Source organism: Drosophila hydei, unplaced genomic scaffold, assembly GCF_003285905.1.
Source record: "Drosophila hydei strain 15085-1641.00,03,60 unplaced genomic scaffold, DhydRS2 tig00000060-arrow-pilon, whole genome shotgun sequence".
NCBI lineage: Eukaryota > Metazoa > Arthropoda > Insecta > Diptera > Drosophilidae > Drosophila > Drosophila hydei.
This window is the reverse complement of record NW_022045656.1, coordinates 5,614,281-5,636,261: the sequence shown is the minus strand read 5'-3', so window position 1 is coordinate 5,636,261 and position 21,981 is coordinate 5,614,281. Positions and strand designations below refer to the sequence as shown.

The window sequence follows — 21,981 nt, the reverse complement described above, 5'->3', positions numbered from 1 at the left end:
TTAGATTATGAGCAAAGGCGCCAGCCTGGAAGCGTGGCAGCCCACAAGAGCTCCGGAAGTTGCAGTTTAGTTTTTATGAAGCGCGAACTGTGCGCGATGGCAATTTAACTCCTTCGTCGTGTAGATTTGCATGCGACTTACTCGTACGACACGGGCACCACAATTAAGTGCGGAAATTGCAAATAATGTAAATTAATGAAGTTCGACAACTCACCTAGCGCGGTTAGGAAACTGCAAATAATTGCCCAAAGGCAGGCAGGTTTTGATCAAGTTTATAATTTTGACATTCAGCGCAAGTTCTGGGCATATTAAAACAGCATGTGTCTAAATTTAATTAAACAAATAGCTAAGTAAAGCAATTGACAGCTGTGTGTAAATTAGTTCTCATGTTTGTTGAAGGCGAAATAATGGAAAACTTTTGCCCAAGTTTGGCAGATGAAGCATTTTAAGTATTTACTTTGCTGAAGTATGGCAACAGTGCGCACTGGTATTTGCCAGCGACAGTTATTTAGTCTAGTATGGCAACAGCGCAAAGTTAAATTTGGCAACAGCTAAGCAAAATCTGGGAAATTTATTGTGTTCTCATCCACAATGAACTGTGGCAACAGTGGCTTCTTGAAGCATGGCAACAGCGCACAGTTAAATTTGGCAACAGCTGACTGAAAGCTGGGAAATTCATGGTTTTCTCAAGCAATTGAATTCTGGCAACGATGCAATATTTTCAATATTAACACTACTGAAATATGGCAATCGCGTCATCTTTTAGCTTCTCATCCCGGACAGCCACGCCTTTTCCTAGTGCGAGCATGGGAAACATAAGATAAACTAGACACGCTGCGAACATTATCACCAACTGCACTGCAATAAGCCGCCACACCACTACAGGCAGCCCATAAACACTAGCAGCTCCCAAGTTGATTCGGAAATGCTGCACCTGCCAGCTGCTGCTCCCGCTGACAAATGGATACAGAAAAGAGGGGGTGGGGCACACATAGATCCATTAAAATGGGCTGCTGCATCCACTCGAGCAGAGAGCTGGGGAAAACACAGCTCGCATGCAACTCGTTCGGCATATGCAACATTTATGTGGCGTTTATTGCAACTGCGAGGACGAGGGAGCGTACAAAGTATTTATGCTACAAATTGTTGCATACTTTGTGGCATATTGGCGCACTTTGTCGAGCGGCAAATGGCAGCGGCTGCGACCGGCTTGAATATCGCATAGCCAAACAAAGCATTGTGCAAACGTTGCCAACCTTAATTGCAATTTGCTTAAATGTATGCTACACTATTTTTCACTAAGCCACACAAAGTGGGTGAGAGAGAGAGAGAGAGAGAGCTGCCCCTTCGTTACATTGTATAGCAACCACCCTCTCCTATCCCCCTCGTTGTTGCTTAGGTGAGCATTTTACTTTCGCTGTTCAATGATTTTCAATTTGTCAGAGTCAACTTTGCTGCGCAACTGTACCAAGAGTCACGGCACAGCCCCTATACGGTCCCCCTTCCACTTCCTCTGTTTGCCCTGCTTGTTTATCTGACTGAAATGCATTGCTACCCCGCCCAGTGGCACGCCCTCACTAGCCCTCACGCATTCACTCTGGCTGTCATGTGACATTAATTTTTCCAGCAATGCGGTGCTGCTCATGCAGCAACCCTTAACCCGCCCACATTTTGCGCACGTCTTGCATAAACATTTTCATAAGCAGCTTCCAAATTGAATTTGTTTTCATAAGCCAAAACTATTATGCGATAGAGTTTTATTTTTTTTGACTATCTCTTTCAGTGAGTGTGTGCTATGAGATATATGCATATAATCTAGAGCATATGCGCGTGTGTGTAGAGCTTGATTATGTGACAATGAGCCTGATTGGTTTTTAATGTTGTTGACGGCTGCGTGGAGCAACAGCTTTGTTGACTCCTTTAACAAAAGAAATTTTGAATGAAAATAAAATATATTTATGGATCAGAGCTAAGCAAATACTTTCATTTTTTTTTTTTGGCTACTCATATGTAATCTGCATAAATTTGAAAATTATACAAATATTTAAGACAAACCTCTAACAACAATTCCCATAACTCAAAGAAATGCAAACGAGTAAGCTGAAGCGGAAAGAAACAGGAATGCTTATCATAAAGAAAAAAGAAATTTGGGAACAGAAGCAGCCAGCAATGAGCCAATTTATATGCGACACGCGACCAGATACCGAACCATCGACCAATTCCCCCTAAGTATTCGACAGTATTCCAGCCAGAAATTAGCCAGAATGAAGCAGCTAAGGACTTTTGGAAAGGATTTGCGCGTGATGTTTTTTTGTTGTTGAATACTTAACGACACGCTGCTTTCGCTGGCTAAATAAATTTACGTTTAATTCTCATGAGCTTAATTACATTTACGGGTCGGATTTGAATAGGAATAAACGCGTGTAATTGTCGAAGCGTCGCTCACCTTTCGCTTTCTTTTAGCCGAGTTCTTGGCTCAAGCTAATTGGCATTGAAGTTTGAGGATAAAGGTCGAGTTTATAATTTAACTCATTAGCGATGGTGTGCATTAGGTGTGCAGGTGTGCGGTGTACAGCGTGTGTGTGCACAGCAAATTGCTGCAGCATTTGGCTCTGCTCAAGCTGTTTGGCCTGGCCTAATTAACGCACTGGTAAACATTTATAGCCATGGTCAAACGCTGCTCTTTAATGCTTCGCAAACACACGCGCGCCGCACACACATGAATGTGCAATCAGACCATACACAAGCACACATTTGTGGCATCAAAGACTTCCAATTTGGTCCATCAACAATTTTCACAAACCCACAGCCAAACAAACCCCAAACCCAACCCCAACTGAAGAGTTCCCTTTACGTATTGCACTTCAATTTTTGGCTACATAAATCCAGCGCTCGCCTGCTCTATCATATAGCTATCTTGCCACATTGCTGAAAATAAAAGAGGAATGCCACAAAGACATTTGGGCCAAAGCAGTCGAGTGCTAAAGTCCTATCATATGCGATGCGATACTCCAGCTGAGTGGCGGGGGTTGGCAAAGAGTAGTCTTTGGATAGATTGTTAGTTGACTGATAACATGGCGTGTGTTGTCTGTCTGTGCACCCCAGAAACTTTGACTCAACAACCCTCCGGGCATAGCCACACTTGCGGTTTGATGTATTGGTATCCCTCTGTGGCGTGAGGTTGCTTTTTTATTTATTTTTGCGGCTTATGACATTTTCAGCTGTTTGTTTTTGCTACTTAATGGTCGTCATTTGTGTGCTACTAATCAAGTACAGTGAAGCCAGTGCAGCACAGTCTCAGCACGAGCTGTTTGAAAAAGCATTTGTAATCAACTTTATTACAGCTATAGTCAGCTCGCTGGGCTGTCGCATTTAGTGAGTGCTTACTGTAGAGCAAATGTTTTATTTATTAAACAAATTGCGCAGCAACGAGCCAAAAAATTCCGCTTGGCTCGAGGAGCTACTCTCGTTTCGATATGATTAAGTTGCCCGTTAGTTCAGATTCAGATATATATATATATGAGATTTTGATTTGGCAGTATGTAAAAAGCGAAAATCGATAATGCCTTTTAGCATTAGCGTGCGCTATGGATAATAAATAGGGGGACAGAACAAGCCAATTGATGGACAATTTTGATATTGTAATTTGCGAGCTGCACTTGCTGTGGCACTTGCTGTGGCTGTGTCATGCGACAGCGCGTTGCAAGTGGCAACTTTTGTAAAATGCCAAACGCATTAGTTAAATGCAGAATTAATTGCTTTAAGAACAAAAAATGATATCACAACAAAATGTTGTTTAAACAAAATTTACGTTTTTTATGCATGGAAAAAGCCAGTTGCGAAAATTAATTACAAATTATTAGAAGTAGCAAAATGGGCAAGAGGCAGCAGCAGAGATGCCACAGCAGCAGCCGCTGTCCGCATAAATTAAGCAAATATGACCGGAGAAGGGGCCACAAGGGCGTTGCTTGGACTGTGGGCGGGGCGCTGTTACTTTGCTTCATAAAATTATGAAATGGAACATTAAGGAAAATCATCAAGCAACATTTAGCAGCAGCAGCAGCAGCAGCAGTCGCAGCTAGTAAATTGCTGTACAGTGGGTGCATGTGGTCAATTACTTCTGACCTATGCACAGCACACAGGTTGCCTTCATGTGGCGGGGCCAGGAGAACGAGTGGGGGCGGCTGGCCATGTTGGGAGAGTGTGAAGATGTTCTGTGCAAATTGTTGATTATGCGCAACGTTTAGACCATAATTTGTATGCAAATGAAGTGGAAGATGAGGTATTGGTGCAGTCAGAGCCTGAGAGAGCGGAACGAAGAGGAATGAACAATTTGAAGAAACCCAAGACTCTAAACGGAACTGTAAATGGTTAAATATAATTGTAAAGCAAGAATTGTCTCCATGAGAATGAAAATAAAGCAATGTTAGGTAACATTGCTTTGATAATGCATTGAACACTGAATGAATGAGTATGAAAATAATTTGCAAACAGGCAACAGAGCCAACATTTGCTTCATCAATTCTCAAGCTTTAAATCTCCTTCAAACTTTGCTATTTCAGTTATTTTTGGTCAACTACTTGGCTTAAATGGGTACTTTTAAAGCTTTGGACGCGATATTATCTGTTTATACGGTCCGGTTGCAGTCATCAATCACGTGCATTTGATTGGAGATAATCGAAGCCATATTGCGTGTCTCTGCTCCTCTCATTTCTATTTCACCCTCCTCGAGAAACTCACTTGAACAATATTTTTGGTTCAATAGTTACGCATTCTACAAGGGCAGTGCTTATTGCCCATTAGTGCTCGTTAGTGCGTTGGCGTGGGTTAGTCGAAAAGTTGGTCAGGCGATGACAACGACATTCTTCTTGTTCGACACGCCATCTAGCGACAGGCGGCGGCAGCAACAGCAGCAGCTTGATGCGTGCACCACTGACAAGCACTTTGATTGATCGCCTTTGATTGATTGAAGCGAGACGACGACAGAGGATGGGGTAGCAGTTAGGCAGACGGTAGGAAAGCAGCTTAAAACATATTACGCACCGGGAACTTTTATTGTTCCTCAACAGGGATTTAATTATGGACCTGTCCAATCGTATTACCACCGCCCAACCAGTCGCAACTTTCCCAGGCCCATTCAACTGACCGCAACAAAATACAATTTGTCATTTTCAATTTTATTGAATTACCATAAAATGCAAGCGACACAATTTATATTTCTGTTTGGGCTTCCCTCCCCGCCGCCTAACACTTTAGGAATATATCCTATGTGCCCCACCCCAACCAACTGCGGTTATCCAAATTTGTTGTTCCGACTGTTTCTGCTGTTGGTATTTCACTATGAATTAATTTATTGTGCGAGTTTTTGCTGGATAGCAAATGATTTACGAGCGACAGGCTCCCAAACAACGAAGAATTGCTCGAAATGTTTTTTCCAACTTTTTTTCGTTGGTTCAAAGGTTAATTTAATCTTGAAATTGCGAATGTGAGCACAATTTAAAAGGCGAATGAATATGAAACATTTAGAAAATTTAATGAAGAATTGAGATTATATATAGATTTTCGCTTGGTTAACCGACAGCCTGAGAAACGGAAATCTATACAAAATCCTTCCGCGTTTTCTTTAATTAATTAACAAATAAACAACGTTCAATATTTACACAGAAATTCTCTTAGATTAGTAACGTGCACACCGAAAAAAGTTAATTCAATTAATTTCAGCTGCGCTTCGTAATTTAATAACTATTGCATTACGTAAGCAAATATTAACAGTAGGGTGAAATAAACGAAGAAGAAGTAGAGTGCAAATATGTACAGAAAAAACATATATAATTGGTAGAACGGGGATGGGACTGGGCCACAACTAACAGTGGACACACGCTGCCAATCAGCAAAAGTAAGCCACAAAACAAACCAGAAGGCAAATAGCGGCAGATTGAGTGTGGCGGGGCTGGAGGGGTGAGGGCGTCTGTAGTGGAGAGTGCTTCGCACCTACAACAACACACAGCTGAAAATTAAGCAACTAAAGTTGTAGGGAAAAAATATGCTCGTTTATAAAAATACGATATCTACATGTGTGTGCAAGTGTGTGGGTGTTTTTTTTTGTTGTGCTGGGTCAACAGCTGCGCACAGGCGCAAAGATAAACAAACACAGCTCAACTTTGCCTTTTTGGCACTCGACCACAGTGATAAGGCCAGACTGACAGCCTAGGCCAGGGAACAAAAATACCAAAAAGCAAATAAAGTCGCGCATTTCATTCATAAGGCTAAAGGCCAGGGGCAGCAGGGGCGTGGCGTGGCGTGGGGGTCAGGGTTGACTGCTGCTTTTTAATGAACACACGCATAAATCTTCGAGTGGTTTTGATGTTGATCCCTTTACAGAAAAGCCATCAACGAGAGAAATCTTCACACGGTGACGATGGCAGCGGCGGCGGCGACAGCCATAAATATGCCAAAATATTAACACCAACACGCCCCCGTCGCCCCATGTGTACCCCACCGCCCATAAGATACGGCCCATTGGTATTTTTATGTATTTTTAAGTGTTTCCTGCTTTTATATATATATACGAATATATATATTTATATTAGCTTTTTTATTTGCCATCTTGCCACCTGCGACACTTGGTTTGGTGGGCGTGGCGCAGGCAGCGCATTGGCTGGTCGAAAATAATACTATTCTAAAGGCAAAGAGTGTAAGAGAGATAGACAGATCTAGAGAGGGAAAGAGAGCGCGCTACAGCGCGTGCTTGTTTTTAGCCATTTATTTTTAGCGGCTTCTTCTCAGACTTGCAATTAAAATTAATTTATTTCGCTATTATTGAGCATTGAAAACATTTATTTTAATTATGGTGCGAATATGTTAGCAGTGCGAGTGTGCGTGTGTGGGTGCGTACGTATGTGTGCGCGTGTATGATTATTTAAATGGCAATTTCATATTTTTATGACATACTCTTGATGAGTTGGGCGTAAAATTTTGCTGCGGACTATTAAGAAAATTGCGGTAATTTGCTAGTCGAACAAATTATGCGCATGGAATTTTCCAGCTGTAGATTCTATTGGGAAATGCGTATGGAATGCAAAAAGCAAACATGATTAAATGAGGAAAGCTAACAGCATATTTATTTATTAAGAGACTGTACGTCGATGCGATATGTGAATTGAATTTTGAAGATCTTTAGAATCTCGCCTTACAGACCATAAAAATCGAGCTGCAGCTGAAATGTTTCTGCATTGCATATGCTGCCTTAAGTGCATGCTAAAAACCAAAGACCTAACCAAAAACAAAGGCAATGTGGCTGGCTATAAAGCTAAAATTCTATTACCCACGGCACGTGCGTTGTCTTTATTTTTGCCCCTCCCCTCACTACCTCCCGACCCCCTCTAACTAATCGATACGCTCCCGATACTCGACTCTTGGCAAGTGGCTCGGCCATTGAGGGCTTCTTCCTGTGAAAATTGCGTGCGCATTGAATATTATGCAAATTGCAGAATGCAAAATAGAAATAGGAAAATATCTTAAAATATATAAAAGCTGATGGCGTCATGAATTGTTATAGAAAATGCAATTGAAAATCCAAAGACAAGACAAAATGAGCAAAAATGCAGGAAAATTGCAATGAAAATAAATTGAGCGCAAGTTTCTCCATAGAATGCAAAAATGCAATAAATTGCAATGCTTTTTGATCTTTTTCGGGTATTTAGAGAAAACTCGTGCAATAAATCATCAAAATAGATGCAAAATTGTACTTCACCTGGCGGCTCGCACAACTTTTGGCATTCACTCTTAAGCAGGTGTATCAAAGTGTATAGTATACAGCATAGAGTATAGTGTAGTCGTGTGTAGTGTAGTGTATTTAGACAAATGTGTGTTTAAAATTGTGTTTGATAAGTTTTGAAATGTACTTACGGCTCTCAAGCACAACAACATTTTCGGGTATAGAAAACAGCGACTTACCTGCAATGAGAATGCAAAAATGGAAAAGAAAAGAAAATTTCGTTTAGTTATAATGCTCCAGTGTTAAGAGAATATATATAAATATATATCTGCATATATATTTATACATATATATATAGATATATTTATAGATATATGTTGATATAGAAAGACACCATTCAAACAGTGAGTGAGTAGTAAGTACAAGAATTCGATTTGGATAGCGATTCCGTGTGCTTAGCGACAAATGTTGTAGATTGATTGGGTAGGATATTAAATAAAAAGGATACAAATAATACGCTTCACAACACTGGTAAAGATATTTCTTATTATTAATGTCATTCATTGTTGATATAAAATATTAATGTTATGCATTGTTGACATAATATATTACAGATGTTTTTGGAAGACAGCTCTGCCTGACGTTTTGCAACACTGCTTATGCAAGAATACAACAATAGGGTTGCATTTGTGATTTACCTAACACACATCAAAACCAACAACCAGAACAGCTGACAACCCTACTCCTATCATCGCTACGTCATTTGCCAAATATTCCTGTGTGTTTTTGTTGTGTTCGTGTGTTTGGCAAGTGAGCCATGTCTTACCGTTATGTTGAAAGCCACCCGGGCTGTAGCCGGTGTTCATCGGCTGGCGTTTGCGATAGCCATTCGGATTGGGCGAGCCGAGGCCCATGAGCTGGCCGCCCGGATTGCTGGCGCCCATCATGAGGCCAGCGGCCGCCTGCGCCTGGCTCTGCATATAATTGTAGTTGTTCTTGTTGCCGGCAAACCGACGGACGGGCTGTGGCAAGCCGCTTAGCAGCGGCGGCGGCGGCTGCTGCGGTGGCGGCGGCACCGACGACTGTTGCATTAGCGGCGACTGCGGCTGCTGCTGCTGCGGCGCATGCCACAAATAGGCGCCCGTTGTGTTTGCCTTCAAGTTGTCCATTACGTAATTGTAAATGGTTGTTAAATGCTCCACTTGCACTTGGTAAGCGGCAGCAGCTCTTCAACAGCGGCAGCAGCGGCAGCAGCAGCAGCAGCAGATGATGGCAAGCAGCAAATGGCAAGTTTTGTTTTCGATATCGTTTTCTGCACGCCGCACACACACATACACTGCCAGTCAGCCAAATTTTTGTTATGGTATTTGTTGCACTAACGAACGAACGGCGGGCGGACGGGCGGGCGGACGAGTGAAAGGAGAGAGTGGGAGAGTTCGAGTTCAGGTTCGAGGACGAGGTCGAGTTCGAGTGTGAAAGCGAGAGAGTCAGAACTGAAGAGTTGCGCGCCCGAATCTTTGTTTAATTTAGCGACGACTTTTGTTTGTTTTTTTTATTTTTTCTATGTTTTGTAAATGTTTTTTATTTTGCCGAGATGACTGGAATCAGAACTCTATTCAGTAAGCCGTCCCACTGACGAATGAATTGACACTGACTGAGCGCTATAGGCTCCAAATAATTTACACAGCCTGCCTCGTTTCTAGTTCATTGAAAATGTTTTTCTGATTCCTTTTCCCATTCTGGGTCTCGGCAGCTTCTTGATTTGCCATAGCATGGGCACGGCCTGCTATTGTCATCGCATTATCGGGCGCTTTCAATACTTTTCTCTGCTTTCATTATCGATAGTGCTTCAATTACAGCTAGTCTATTGAAAATACTGTCAAGTTAAATATGGAATGGGGTAACACTGTTCAGTGTGACCCAATTGGCATTTTGATTGAATCAACAAAGAAAGTGTGACCGTTTCATGTCGTTTAAGTCAATCCTGAAGCCTCAATGCTTAACAGAATTTTCCAATAATTTACAATTAATTTAAACAATTTTTCCTTTTTTAAGCAAAGAACATATTTTGTTTAGATATTTTCAAATATTCCTGTTTACATTCGTAGTTCATAAGTCCATATACCCAATTCGAGTTGTTCTTTATTATGCTATTAGTACTATTAGACACAGACAAAAAAAAACTTCGTCTTTTGTGAAGTCAACTTCCTTTGGAACTAATTTTGAATGCTTTTTGGTAAAATGGTTTTGGCCATTTGCTGAGTTTGGCGTTTCGAGCTCTTAAACAAAAGACAAGAAAGAAATATTGCACATGACAGAGCAAAGTTGCAGAGGATGTTGCTGTGTTGATGCCAAAAAAAAGCTTTAACCATGGCTCCATGCGCACCCCAAGAGCAGCTGCGTGCTGGTCGGCCTTCCCCTTTCAAAGGTCCATGGCATGGAACAGTGCACAGAGAGAATGGCTCGGCATGTGCGTGTGCGTTATGTGTGTGTGTGTGGAACGTGGCATTTGTGGCAAGCGCCAAAAGGGACAAATGGAGAGAGAGAGAGAGATAGGGAGGAGTTGGAGCAACGGTGATGGCTAGCATTGGCAGTCAACGCATTCTCCAAATACTTCAAGAAAATTCACAATGGCCAAAAAAAAATAGTAGAAAAAACAATGAAAACTTTAACCACAATTGCAAATGCAAAGTTTTATTTAAATATTGCTGCTGCAGCTCTTCTTCTTCAGCTAGTTGCTGTTGTTAAAAACAGGTGACGCAAAAACATCAAAATTGCATTAAGTGCCAGCACATTACAAGTTTGGCAAACAACAAAAAATAAACAGAGAAAAATGCCCTTTAATTGTATGCAAAATTAACACAGCAGTCGGGAAAGAGAGCAGGAGGTAGGGGGGCTAAAGAAGTGAAGCTGAGTGCATATATGCTCGGGTTCAAAAGGTATGCGTGTGTGTAGAAATGCTGTTAAAGAACACACAAAAGGAAAAGCACTTTAACAGCATTTGTATTTACTGTTAGAAAGATTGCTTTTACTTTGCATGAACAGGTTGGTCAGGGTTGTCAGCGTAGCCAACCAAGAGCTGGTGGCTTTGATAGCAGACATATCAAGAGACTATGTAGAGATGCTATGCGCAGCTAACTGAACTCATGCAGCAGATATTAAGAGATAAGTAGAGTAGTAAGAATCGCAGTTGTTTCTCCAGACTTTAATTCAGATCAATGTATGCTCGCTCTATATCAAGCTGATTCCGCTGTTGATAACCTGTTGAAACACATTTGATTCATAAACATATCGCCGCAGCTAAGCTCGTTCTAATGCCTGATGACTAAATTTTCGACATATCAACTGTACCTCATTAAATACACACACGCACACCTCTCTCTCTCTCTATTTGCCAAGTGTTATATGCCTTCATGTTTAAATCACAAAATGGCCTGCCTAATGAGAACTGAAATGCATTTCATTAGACGACTACGAAGTGCCTAGCACTTCAGAACCTTCAGCCGACAACAAGCGCCACCCACAAACACACTTGACCCAGTTTATATAGCTCAAAGTGCGTTAATTGCTGGGCAAAGCCAGCAGCGAAAGAGGCAGCAACTGTTTGGCCTCTCAACTGCTTTAAATGAGCTGACAACAGGCACGAAAAGCCTTTTTCGAGTAGGTCAGCGGTGCAAGTGTCACTTGTTTTTGGAAGCAATTCGTTGACGATGAATTATGTAATGCGGTTGGGCCAAAGCCTAGAATATGCTCGCAGTCACATAGATCACTTACAAGCCATTAGGCATCAGGCGATACAAGTGTATCTCTTAGATACACACACACTCACACACACACACTAAAGTAGTTTTCGTTTTCTTTTTGGTGTCGCCCATTTGTGCCGCTCAATCAAGAAAAATACGTCGAGCCGACAACAAAACAAAAGCAAAGCAAAACACAATGGTCAAAGAAACATATCTGAAAACATTTTTAATGAAGTGTATCTAATATATAAATTAATTAAATAGACAGACACCAGGCAAAGTACCTCTGTGGTGTGAATTTCAGCCAAGATATTTGTATCTATATGCCACATGGCTCCCCGGCTCGACTCGCTCGCATAGTGAAGGGGCGTGGGGGCGTTCGGTCTGTGTTGTCATTGCCTTTACAGGTGACAGCACAAGTTCAACACGTTGAACGAAAACAGAAACTCAGCTGGTTGCCTCTGTTTTGCCTCTCTCTGCTCTCCATCCGCCCTCCCCATCTTAGTTGCTTCATTCATTATGCTTATTAGATTTGCCTGTCAGTATAATACAAACTGTGAGGAAGGGAGGTAGCCGAAGGAAGACAGCAGGAATGGACCATTGTTGTTTTGGCATATTTATGGTGCACATACACTCACACTCACACTCACACACACAGACACCTCTAGAACTAAGACATTATACAGGCGAAACCACATTCTAGTCGCTGTGCCTCAATTTAATTAGTTTAAAATTATTTTCTGTTGTAATTTGTGCGTCTGGTATTTTAAAAATTCATTTGTATATTCTAATTATATATATATATATTTCTAGGTCTAAACACTGCTCAACAAGGTTGCAGAAACAGCTGAGTATAAATATTTTCCGTAATTAAATAAATAATAAAGCTGTCAGCTCCACTTTATACAAAAGTTTCTTAGCTGAAATCGAAGTTATGCTATGATGACAAAGTGCCCTTTAAATAGTTTAAAATATATTTTCATCTTTAGATTATTATACTCTATTTGTATATTTCCGTTATGTTTCGTGAAATGTTAAAAATTAGGATTGCTCTTGGTCAATTTAAGAAGCTAAGCGCCAACAAAGTTTCATATATGTATATAAAATGTTATTTCCCCATTTGCTAAGCTTGAAGTCTGTGGATGTTATCCAACACTGGCTACACACTTCACTTCCTTTTGTCCACTTTGCAATTGCAGCGCTTTTCTTTTTATATGCGACATTTATGACCACGAGCTATCAGTATCATGGCAATAGCCACATATCCTCTCCTGCTCTCACCCTCCCCCTCTCTTACTCGCTCTCTGCCTGTCTTCCTCGAACTATGTGTGGGGGTTAGGGCAACTTTCGCTGCAACAATGTTTTGATTTTGATTTGGTTTTTCTTGCCGTTTTTCTCTGTGGCAAGTCTTACGCATATTCCGATGTGAGCTGCCACGAAAATAAACAAAAATAAAGTCATGAAGTGCCCCTCGCTCGACGAACCGTTAGCTGGCTGGCTGGTTGGCTGGCTTATATAAGCAGGGTAGAGGCTTGGGTTATGGACATTGGCTTTGATGAGCATGGTTCAATGGCTTCATGGACACACACAGACGCACACACAAACCGAAATTGATTTCGATTTCGTTTGCAACAACAACAACAACAACTGAACTGAAAACACGTTCGATTGGCGAAAACCACTTTTGCCTTGCTGATTGTTGCTTTTATTTGCACCAGCAACAGCCAGATTGGAAAACTTGATTTTCTAGTTGTGGAAAACGCATTTTGGCTAGCAGCCGCCAGTCGCGAGTTTCCCAGAGCTGTCCACTCTTAGTCGCATGTTGCTCTAATTGCATGACAAACTCTTGCCAACTTTCACACACACACACACACACAGATTTTGGCATTATCTTTGTCGACTCGAGGCTCTAGTCTCCGAACTGGCCTTTGGCTAGTCAACTTCTTTCCAACCAGCCCGCCGGCCCCTTCATAACTGTCGCATGTTGAAAGAAAAGTGAAAATCTCAGCCAGGAAATTGTTGTTGAGCTCCTGGACACATTTCTTATGTAAGCTCAGCTCTGCTTGAGGCGCAGTTGACAAGGCAAAGAGTAAAAAAATAACTAAGTCATTTTTAATTGAAAACGAAAATAGAAACAGTGGGAGAGTGCAAGAGAGAAAGAAGCAAAAGAAGCCAAAAATTCAGTTAATTTAACGATACGAATATCCATTCTGAAAACCTATTTCGTATAATAATTATTTTAGCATTAGTATTAGCTTTCTTTCAAATCACAAAAAAAAAAATAACGCACACAAGTTTCTTCACTTAGCACTCGTATATTTATTCACCTTCAATCATTAATCACTTTTCCCTAAACTATATTATTTTATGATAAATATACTCATTTATTTACATGGCTTCTGCTAATGTCCACCCATTCAGATGCAACAAATGAGCAGACAAATGCGTTAAAAGTCTCATAAAATGGTTTATCGTATAAGTCGCGTGAATAAATCTGTGCATAAATATTTTGCAATCAACTTGCTGTCAGCTTAAATTAATACATTAATTGCGACAACAGAACTAGGAAAATGCATAAATATTTTCGTGACATGCGAAAGTGCAATGGAAATATTGCCAGGGGGGAGCCCCTTTGAGATGTCATTAAGAAACACAAATATTTCTCTAGCTCACGATGCATTCCTATAGACTATCTGTATAAAAATATATTTCTAAATTTCTACAATTTATACACATATATAGGAAAAACTTAGCTTCTATCATTGCGATTTAAGTGTCTGCATATTTGCTTTGCCGCAAGTAAGCAAATGGACAAATAAACAAATCTGTGAGAGCTGAGCCCCTTGCATAATTTGCCAATTTTATTTGTGTGAAAAATTTCATTGAAATGGCCCACAAAGCCAATTCGAAACCCGACTAGAATATACCAACTATATAAAGAAATCAACTCTACTACTCTTTTGTATATTTATTGTTTATATATATATTTATAATTTGTTTTGCTTATACGAAATATCCTTACTCCAGTTGCTGGGCATTGCCAAGTTAATGACTTCTGCTTCTACAGGGTATACCAGAATAACAGCTATAACAATCAACAACAAAATATCATATATTCAATTTATAAACACAAGCAACGAACGCGAACATTTCGAAATTCAAAAATTGCCTTTGCACTGCTCAAGATTATATTTATGATGTAGATCGGGAGGCCAGCGCCAATACAATTCAATTCCATTTCGAATCGATTCGATCTGAACAGAGGCTAAAACAGTTTTCATTAATTGCATTTTCCGCTCCCTGCCGCCAGGGGGCGCACTAGCAAAACAATTGCCTTTCACATTGGCAGAAAGGTCAATGTCAGGCGCATTTTGTTGGCTTGCTGAGAACAACTGGAAAGTCAAACTTTTTCAAAATGCTAGACGAATAACAATAATTGAAATTAAAGAATTACTATCAAAAACAATAAAATGTTGCAATATATATCACAGCGCTCATCATTTATTGTATGGTTTGGCGATTAAGTGACTGAACCATGCAGAATTGAATGTTAATTCGCTTAGCGAATGCTGTTTGGCGCGCTACTAGAACATATGTTCCCAATTTCATTCTCTTCTCAGATACACTTCGAGCAGGAACAGTGCAGCAATAACTCGAGCAAAAAGTTACAGAAACATTACTAAACGGAATGGTAAATTTGGATTTTTCACATGCATTTTTTTCATAATAATAATTCCCTTTTTCAGCACCTGTTACGCCACTTTATAGTGTGCATGTCGATAACAATCGCTGCCGCTGGAGGTTACGAAAGTACTCCGCCATTGCCCAGTAGGGAACTTATTTTGCAATCGTCTGCTTATGCTGCCATAGACGTTGTTCTAAAGCAAGTTGAGGCGTATAATTATGGAAAACCACTCAGTTCTAAAGTAATACAAGATATTAGCTCGACCGTAGTTAACTCGCTTATGTCGGGCGCAAGGATTAAGGAAATGCTCTGGAAAATGGTAGTATGGTGTATGGATATTAGTTCGAATGACTCTAATATTTTTGATCCTAATCAATGTTCAAATAATAATTCCGACAATGATGATGTTGATGATGCTGATAATAATAATGATGCTGATAATAATAATGATGCTGATAATAATAATGATGCTGATAATAATAATGATGCTGATAATAATAATGATGCTGATAATAATAATGATGCTGATAATGATGATGCTGATAATGATGAAGCTAATGATGATGATGATGATACTGTTGATAATGAGTTATTTGATAATTATGATTATGAGACCTTTGAATATGATGATGAAGACTCCAAAAGTGAGGATGACAATATCGAGAGTTCAGATGCGGACAATGACGAATACCCTGCGGAAGTAGATTCTGATGGGAACAACCCTGTAGAAACAACTACAATTCACGGACCGACAACAGAAATTGAAGATAACTATGTGTATGATGGAGTCCACAGTTATATTTGCTTAATTGAAAATAGCAATCTCAAATGTTATGTATACAAATATGATCCAGATGTAGATATATCTGCTATTGAACACAGGCCATATAGATATATGAGAAAAAGAAACCTTCTTCTTACCAGAAGAAGCAAAGCATCACACTTAAGAAACAAGAGAAAAAATCAACAAAAAAAAGGAAAGAAGACTTACAGAAAAAATAAAACACGAGGAACAAAAAACAAACAATAAAGACGGCGGCACCTAACATTTTCCGTGTCACTTTTTATCAATTGGGTATTCAATAATATAAAATTTTTGCAGCACAAAAGGAATAAAGCAAAATAAACTTAATAGCTAAATACCATATTTATTGTGGAGCAAACAAACATTGCTCTTACTGGAAACAGCTCATAAAATATTATTGGTGTTATGTTTAAAGTCTTTGTAGATATTTATCGACGAGTGTCTCTCTCAAGAAATGGCTGTTAAGCCTAATTGCAGCTATGCTCTGTCAATATATCGTGGTCCGCCGTGCTCCATTAAGTGTCCATTTTATAGCGCAACATTTATCAATGCGGTCGAAAACTTCTGCTCGGCAAAGTTGGGCGCGGCAAAAAACGCGAGCAGCAAAAACAATGAAAAAGAAATGGAGCTGCGAGCAGATGCCACGTAGGCCAGCAGCTATAGCCGCACGACGTTTGTCATAATAAAAGTTACTTAAAAATTGCAGCGCGAATATCTGGGCGTACATAAATCAATGAATGTGGCGCGCGCATAACGTGGCGTATGCGTGATTTATGTTTGCCGAGTGTTGAAAAATTATGCAAAAAGGAATCGTAAGTTTTACTTTCGGAGTTTGACTAATTACGTATACGCCGCCGTGTGCTGTGCACAGCTTTCGAAATTTCAATTAGCCGCACTTATTTGACTTTGGTCGGCAAACTGAAAAAGTCAAGACCATGCCACAGAGACAGATGGATAAAGATAGAGAGAGAGCTGACGAGAAAGGTGTGTGTACTTAGTCGACAATATTTTGTGTGTACGTGCAAATTTATTGCCAAGCTACGCCTGCAGGTTTATGAAATATTTTTGTGTCAGTTGCAGCAGTCATGGCTTGTCAGAGAGCACAAGCGCAGGCCCAAACTCGCCCCCGCACAGCCCCCTCTAGCATATGTGTCAACGATTTTAATAAATGGCAGAAATCTCTTGAGCATTCGGGCGGCTGCCCTCCTCCAGTGGGAACAGAAGTCGATAAGCCGCAGCCGCATTTGCCATTTGCCACTTGCCATTTTGTTTTTGTTCATTTTATTGACATGATGCAACAATTTTTTGCTAGTTTTTAATTTGTTGATTGCCTGTGCGATGGAAATGGAAAAGCCGAAGCAATGGAAATTTTCACGCCATTTTTGGGGCGTGTAATTGACTTTGGCTATGGTCATGTAAGTGGGCAAGCCAAATTTGAGTAAATGGAAATCCAGGAAAACAGCAATCAATACGAAAGTGAAGCACAACGCAAATAGATTGATTTTATGGTTGAGAAGGAAATGGCGAAAGTGGGAGCAGCAAGTGGGGAAATAAGAGCAAAGAAATCGATGAAAAAGTTACAAAATAAACTAAGAAATTCGGAGCAACATTCAGATAGAAATTTTTAAAAATAATTAAAGGAAATTTGAAAAGAAGCAAGCTAATAACTTTACATCGCTTCTTTCTGCATTAAGAGCTCTTAATATTCCTGTTTAATTATCGTTAGCGCTTCTCGCTTCGCTTCGCTTCCTTTCGGACAGCTTTTGAGTGATCAGGGCATGAAAAAACACATGTTGCGGTTAGCTCTTTATGGTTTGCTTTCTCGCTTTGTGTCTCGCATCGCTTCTTGTTTTGCTTCTCGCTTCACTACGTGCGACTGTTCTGCCATTTTTAGTTTGCATTGTTACCTTTTGGAGTACCTAAATTGCGATTGAAATAAAAAGCATTTGCTTATTCTAGCTGCCATCAGTAGTTAGTTGTTATGGCAACGAATTAGGTTTGTTGTCGAGAGTCACCAATACCCATAGAAGACTCGGCTGCACACATTCCTATGTTTGACTATCTGAAGGCACTCTTAAAAGTAAATTTGCAAACATATGTAAAAGTATGCGAGCTCCTAAGCTGCTGGCAAAATTTGTGGCCGACATTCCAAATAAGAAGTACAACCCACACACGCACTTGCTTAAAATCTCATTATGTAAAGTACAAAGAGAGAGAAATATGCAAAGCAAGAGATAGAGGAGCGGAGGAGAGGGTAGAGTAGAGGGCAACAGAAACAAAGAGCCAAGCCGAGCCGAGGCGAAGCGAAATGATTACCACTTTTACTTCGCTTGCAGCAAATTGAATTGATTTTAATCTGCATGCACATGAAGTCGAAGCTCCTGCAGGAAACGATTCCCCAGCCAGGAGACAAGATCTCCCTCTGCCTATCGCCTGCCAGCTTGCCTGCCCCTGCCTATCTGCCTTTCTGCCACCCATCCAGAGCCTCTTCTCGTGCCAATAAAATTTGCATTCGAAATCGCTTTTCAAAAAAGTACAAGAAAAAAAGCTGGCACAGGCGCAGCAGCTAAATTCAACATAGTATCTATTTCATGTGTGTGTGTGTGTGTGTGCGTCTGTCTTTAAGGGCGAATTTAATTCCGGCCAATAAAAAAAGTTAAAAGAAACCGGCAACAACAACTTTTATGCGTGTGCAGAAAATGATAAGAGCACCAGAGGAAAGGAACAGATTCAGCCTAACAGGAGCGGAGGCGGCGGGCGTACGGGCGGCTGGTTACGCTTGAGCGCAAATAAACTTAAAAGACATATGAAAATCAGTTTTTGAATATTGGCACAAGCCAAACAGAGTTTGCTGCCAGCTTTTTAGTCTGTCTGTGTGCGTCTCCTTCAGAAGCAGCAACGCCTTACTTGTGGCCAGAACGGGGTCGTGGCAGGGAGGCGTAGACGTTGCCAGATTTCAAAGTGTGTGGGTGTGGGTGGGTGTTTGTCTAACCGTGGCTCTAGCCAACAAAACAGCAAGAGTGTTATTTAGATTTCCGGTTCATTACGCTCTGTAGCTTAACTAATCACATACAGTATATTTAACATTTCTACCCTGAAATGTTGTTCGATATAGTATACAAAGTTTAATAGACTATCGAGCCCAAAGCTGCATATTCTACTTTATTCAGAGTATTCCTGGCTAGTCAAACCATCAGCTAGTTATCAGTTGAACAATTATTTGAACAACATGTGTTTGGTGGCATATGAAAAATCTATTGAAGATCCCCACATGACCAATGGGGGCTAAATGGCTTTGTCTCTGCCTTCAATTTCCGCAGAATTTCGCGCATTATTCATTCTGCCAAATGCCACTTAAAACGCAATTACCGAGGACGTACAGAGAGTGGAAATGTTATTGCAAACAGCCCACGCATCGCTGACGAAAACATTTTCAAAATCATTTTGAAAGCAAAATATATATTAATATATATTTATGGAACATAAATTTCAAATTATGAAATAATATTCAAAACTAATTAAACGTGTCAAAAGTCGGGAACACAGAGCAGCAAGGCGTATTTCAAGTAACCATATAAAGTGAGAAATAAACAATATGAAATGCTGTCAAGAGCTAGAACTAATTCGAAAAATACTAAAAACAATAAATTTTATTAAGCCAAGCTAACGAACTGAGCTATTCCAGCTAATTTCGTTTTAAGCAAATATTTTAATTTAAATACAAAATTTTCGTGGATCGTAAATGTTAATAAAATTTAAATCGTTTAACCCAAAGCACAATTCATTAGTTTGAAAGTTCAGTTTTGGTTCACGGAACTAGTTCCTGTGCACCGTACAGAGGGCACGTCATCAATTAAGAAAACCCTTTTGCCAAAATTAGCGCACTCAATTAATTTTCCAAACTGTTTTCCCAGCAACTAGCGAACGCCAACACTTAAGAGAAAGGGAGAAGCGAGAAAGAGGGAGATAGAGCGTGATAGAGAGAGAAAAGAGAGAGAGAGAGCGTAACACACACCTTGACAGTGAGTGAAATTTCAATTAATCAAGCTGTGCGCGCGAATGAGTGGGAAACTGGGTGAAGCTGCACATTGGGCACAAGGTGAAAAGGGAAACGCTTGTTTGAGTGGGGTGGCTGGCAGCTAAGAGGGTACAGGTATGCAGAGGGTAGGGCGTATAGCCTGCGTCGACGTTTAAGGTATAGCGAAATTGATGGCAGGATATGAGGTTGGACGACGGCAGCGGAAAGCGTAGGTGTATTGAAATGAAATATTGAAAAGCAAAGCAGCTAAGAAATCAACGGTAGTAGACGACTAGCAAATGCCCTGTCAATAAATCTAACGAAATTAATTATTAATGCAATCTGTTCTGTAAGGAAAGGTAGAGTAGCGCGCCAACCGCCTCGTTTGGCAAATCTACAACATAAGACGGGGTATAACAGTGCACATAAAATACTATAGAGCTGTACTATTTGTGGCTGGCTGCTATTTTGCAGGTGGTGATTAGTCATTATTTATTTTAAAATCAATTAGTTTGCCTTGATGCTGACTGTGCCCCGCAGACATCAAATTCACGTCTCATTTAGAAGCAAAAAGCATTTTGCACATTATTTTGGTTCGGCTTTCTTTTTGTCTTGCTCTATATATAAATATACACATATATATATATTGTGCTGAATAATTTTGTGGGTCAGAATTCATTTAAAATTGATTTGGTAAAAGCAAATTTCAAGAGTTCACTGTATATCAAATAACCGAGTTAAACTCTGCACTAATTGGCAATTAGAAACATTCGAGTTTGAAACATGAATGAAAAACTAATTAAATTCGAAATTCATAGAAATTATTCTAATACGAGGGAAATTGACAGCCGTCGCAAGAGAAGAGAAATAAAATGTTGAAATTTGTGTGGCAGACGTTGTGTAATTCGAACGAATGAGGAAATTAATGCTGCATACGAAATGTAAACATCATCGTCATCGTCATCATCATGAAGACAAAAGTGTTCAAATGCAAATGCAAATGCCAAGAACTGAATACTAATACTAAGTAAAGCCCAAAAAAGACAGCCAATGAAATGTCAACAATTGGCGACGGAGCAGCCAGCTAAATAGCTACTAAATGAGAGCAAGATAGCGAACCTACATATTTACTATCTCACTCACTCGCTCGCTCTTTTGGTGGGCGGGCGACAGTAGCTCACGTAGTCAGGCGAGCGAGCAAATGTAAAACAGGAAATTAAATTTACAAGAAATTGCACAAAAGCCAAAATCAGCAGCACGAGAAACTGTTGCATATCATTGAAAGAAGAAGGCAATTCACATTCCAAAGGACTGCACAGGGATAAATCTAGAGAGAGAGAGCATATTTCAAATGGCATTGACATTTGCTGTTGCAAAGCACAAATCAGTTGAGAACAAATTGTAATGCCAAAGCAGATGAACTGTGCAGCTAGACAATAGTTTATGCAAATGGTCAGAATGCAGCAAGTGAAACGAGTAAAAATTCAGATTGGTTTATTAATATTATTTGATATTTATATTTGATCTACTAAAGAAATGAAAACGTCACTTGTTTTACATTTACTGAACTTATTTATAATCTAAAAGACAAATTTCTATTCATAAATTTGAGATTACTCTGCCAACTTCTCTACCTGATTCTGCCTACATGACTTCTTTTCATGAACTCTTCTCCAGCTACTCACTCTCATTGCAGCAAAGAGCTCTAATCAGATTTCAGACAATGAATGCAAATGTTGATTGTCAAAGGCAGTTGCTATTGAGCAAACACAATAGAGCAGTAGCCGTAGAGTAGGGGCAGCTGAGTGCCACAGAGCAGAGCTTCGAGTGCATTGTCTGAGCTTCCATTCAATTAGCTTGCTACGAGTATGAAGGATGGAGCTTGTTACAGCATTAGTAGCCAAAGGAATTCGGAAGCTAAGCTAAGCTGCGAAAAGATTCGAGTGGAATTTCTGAGCCAGGGCAATTAGGAGGAGCATGGGCAACATGTGGCAGCAATGCCCTACGTGGGGC

At 40.2% G+C, this 21,981-nt stretch overlaps 1 protein-coding gene across 18 annotated transcripts in view; it reads right to left on the bottom strand.

Annotated features, from left to right (window-relative positions):
• Positions 1–21,981, bottom strand: part of LOC111594467 (heterogeneous nuclear ribonucleoprotein L) — a 132,316-nt gene that overhangs the window by 12,981 nt on the left and 97,354 nt on the right. For 7 of the 18 annotated variants that reach the window (XM_030222735.1, XM_030222740.1, XM_030222734.1 and 4 more), the window contains one exon: positions 7,909–7,956. The exons of 9 other annotated variants lie outside the window; for them this stretch is intronic. In XM_030222735.1, coding sequence (XP_030078595.1) covers positions 7,909–7,956 — 48 coding nt within the window. Of the gene's footprint in view, positions 1–7,908; positions 7,957–8,543; positions 9,401–21,981 lie in introns of those variants that run through there. 2 more of the 18 variants (XM_023307908.2, XM_023307916.2) reach the window with 2 other exon arrangements.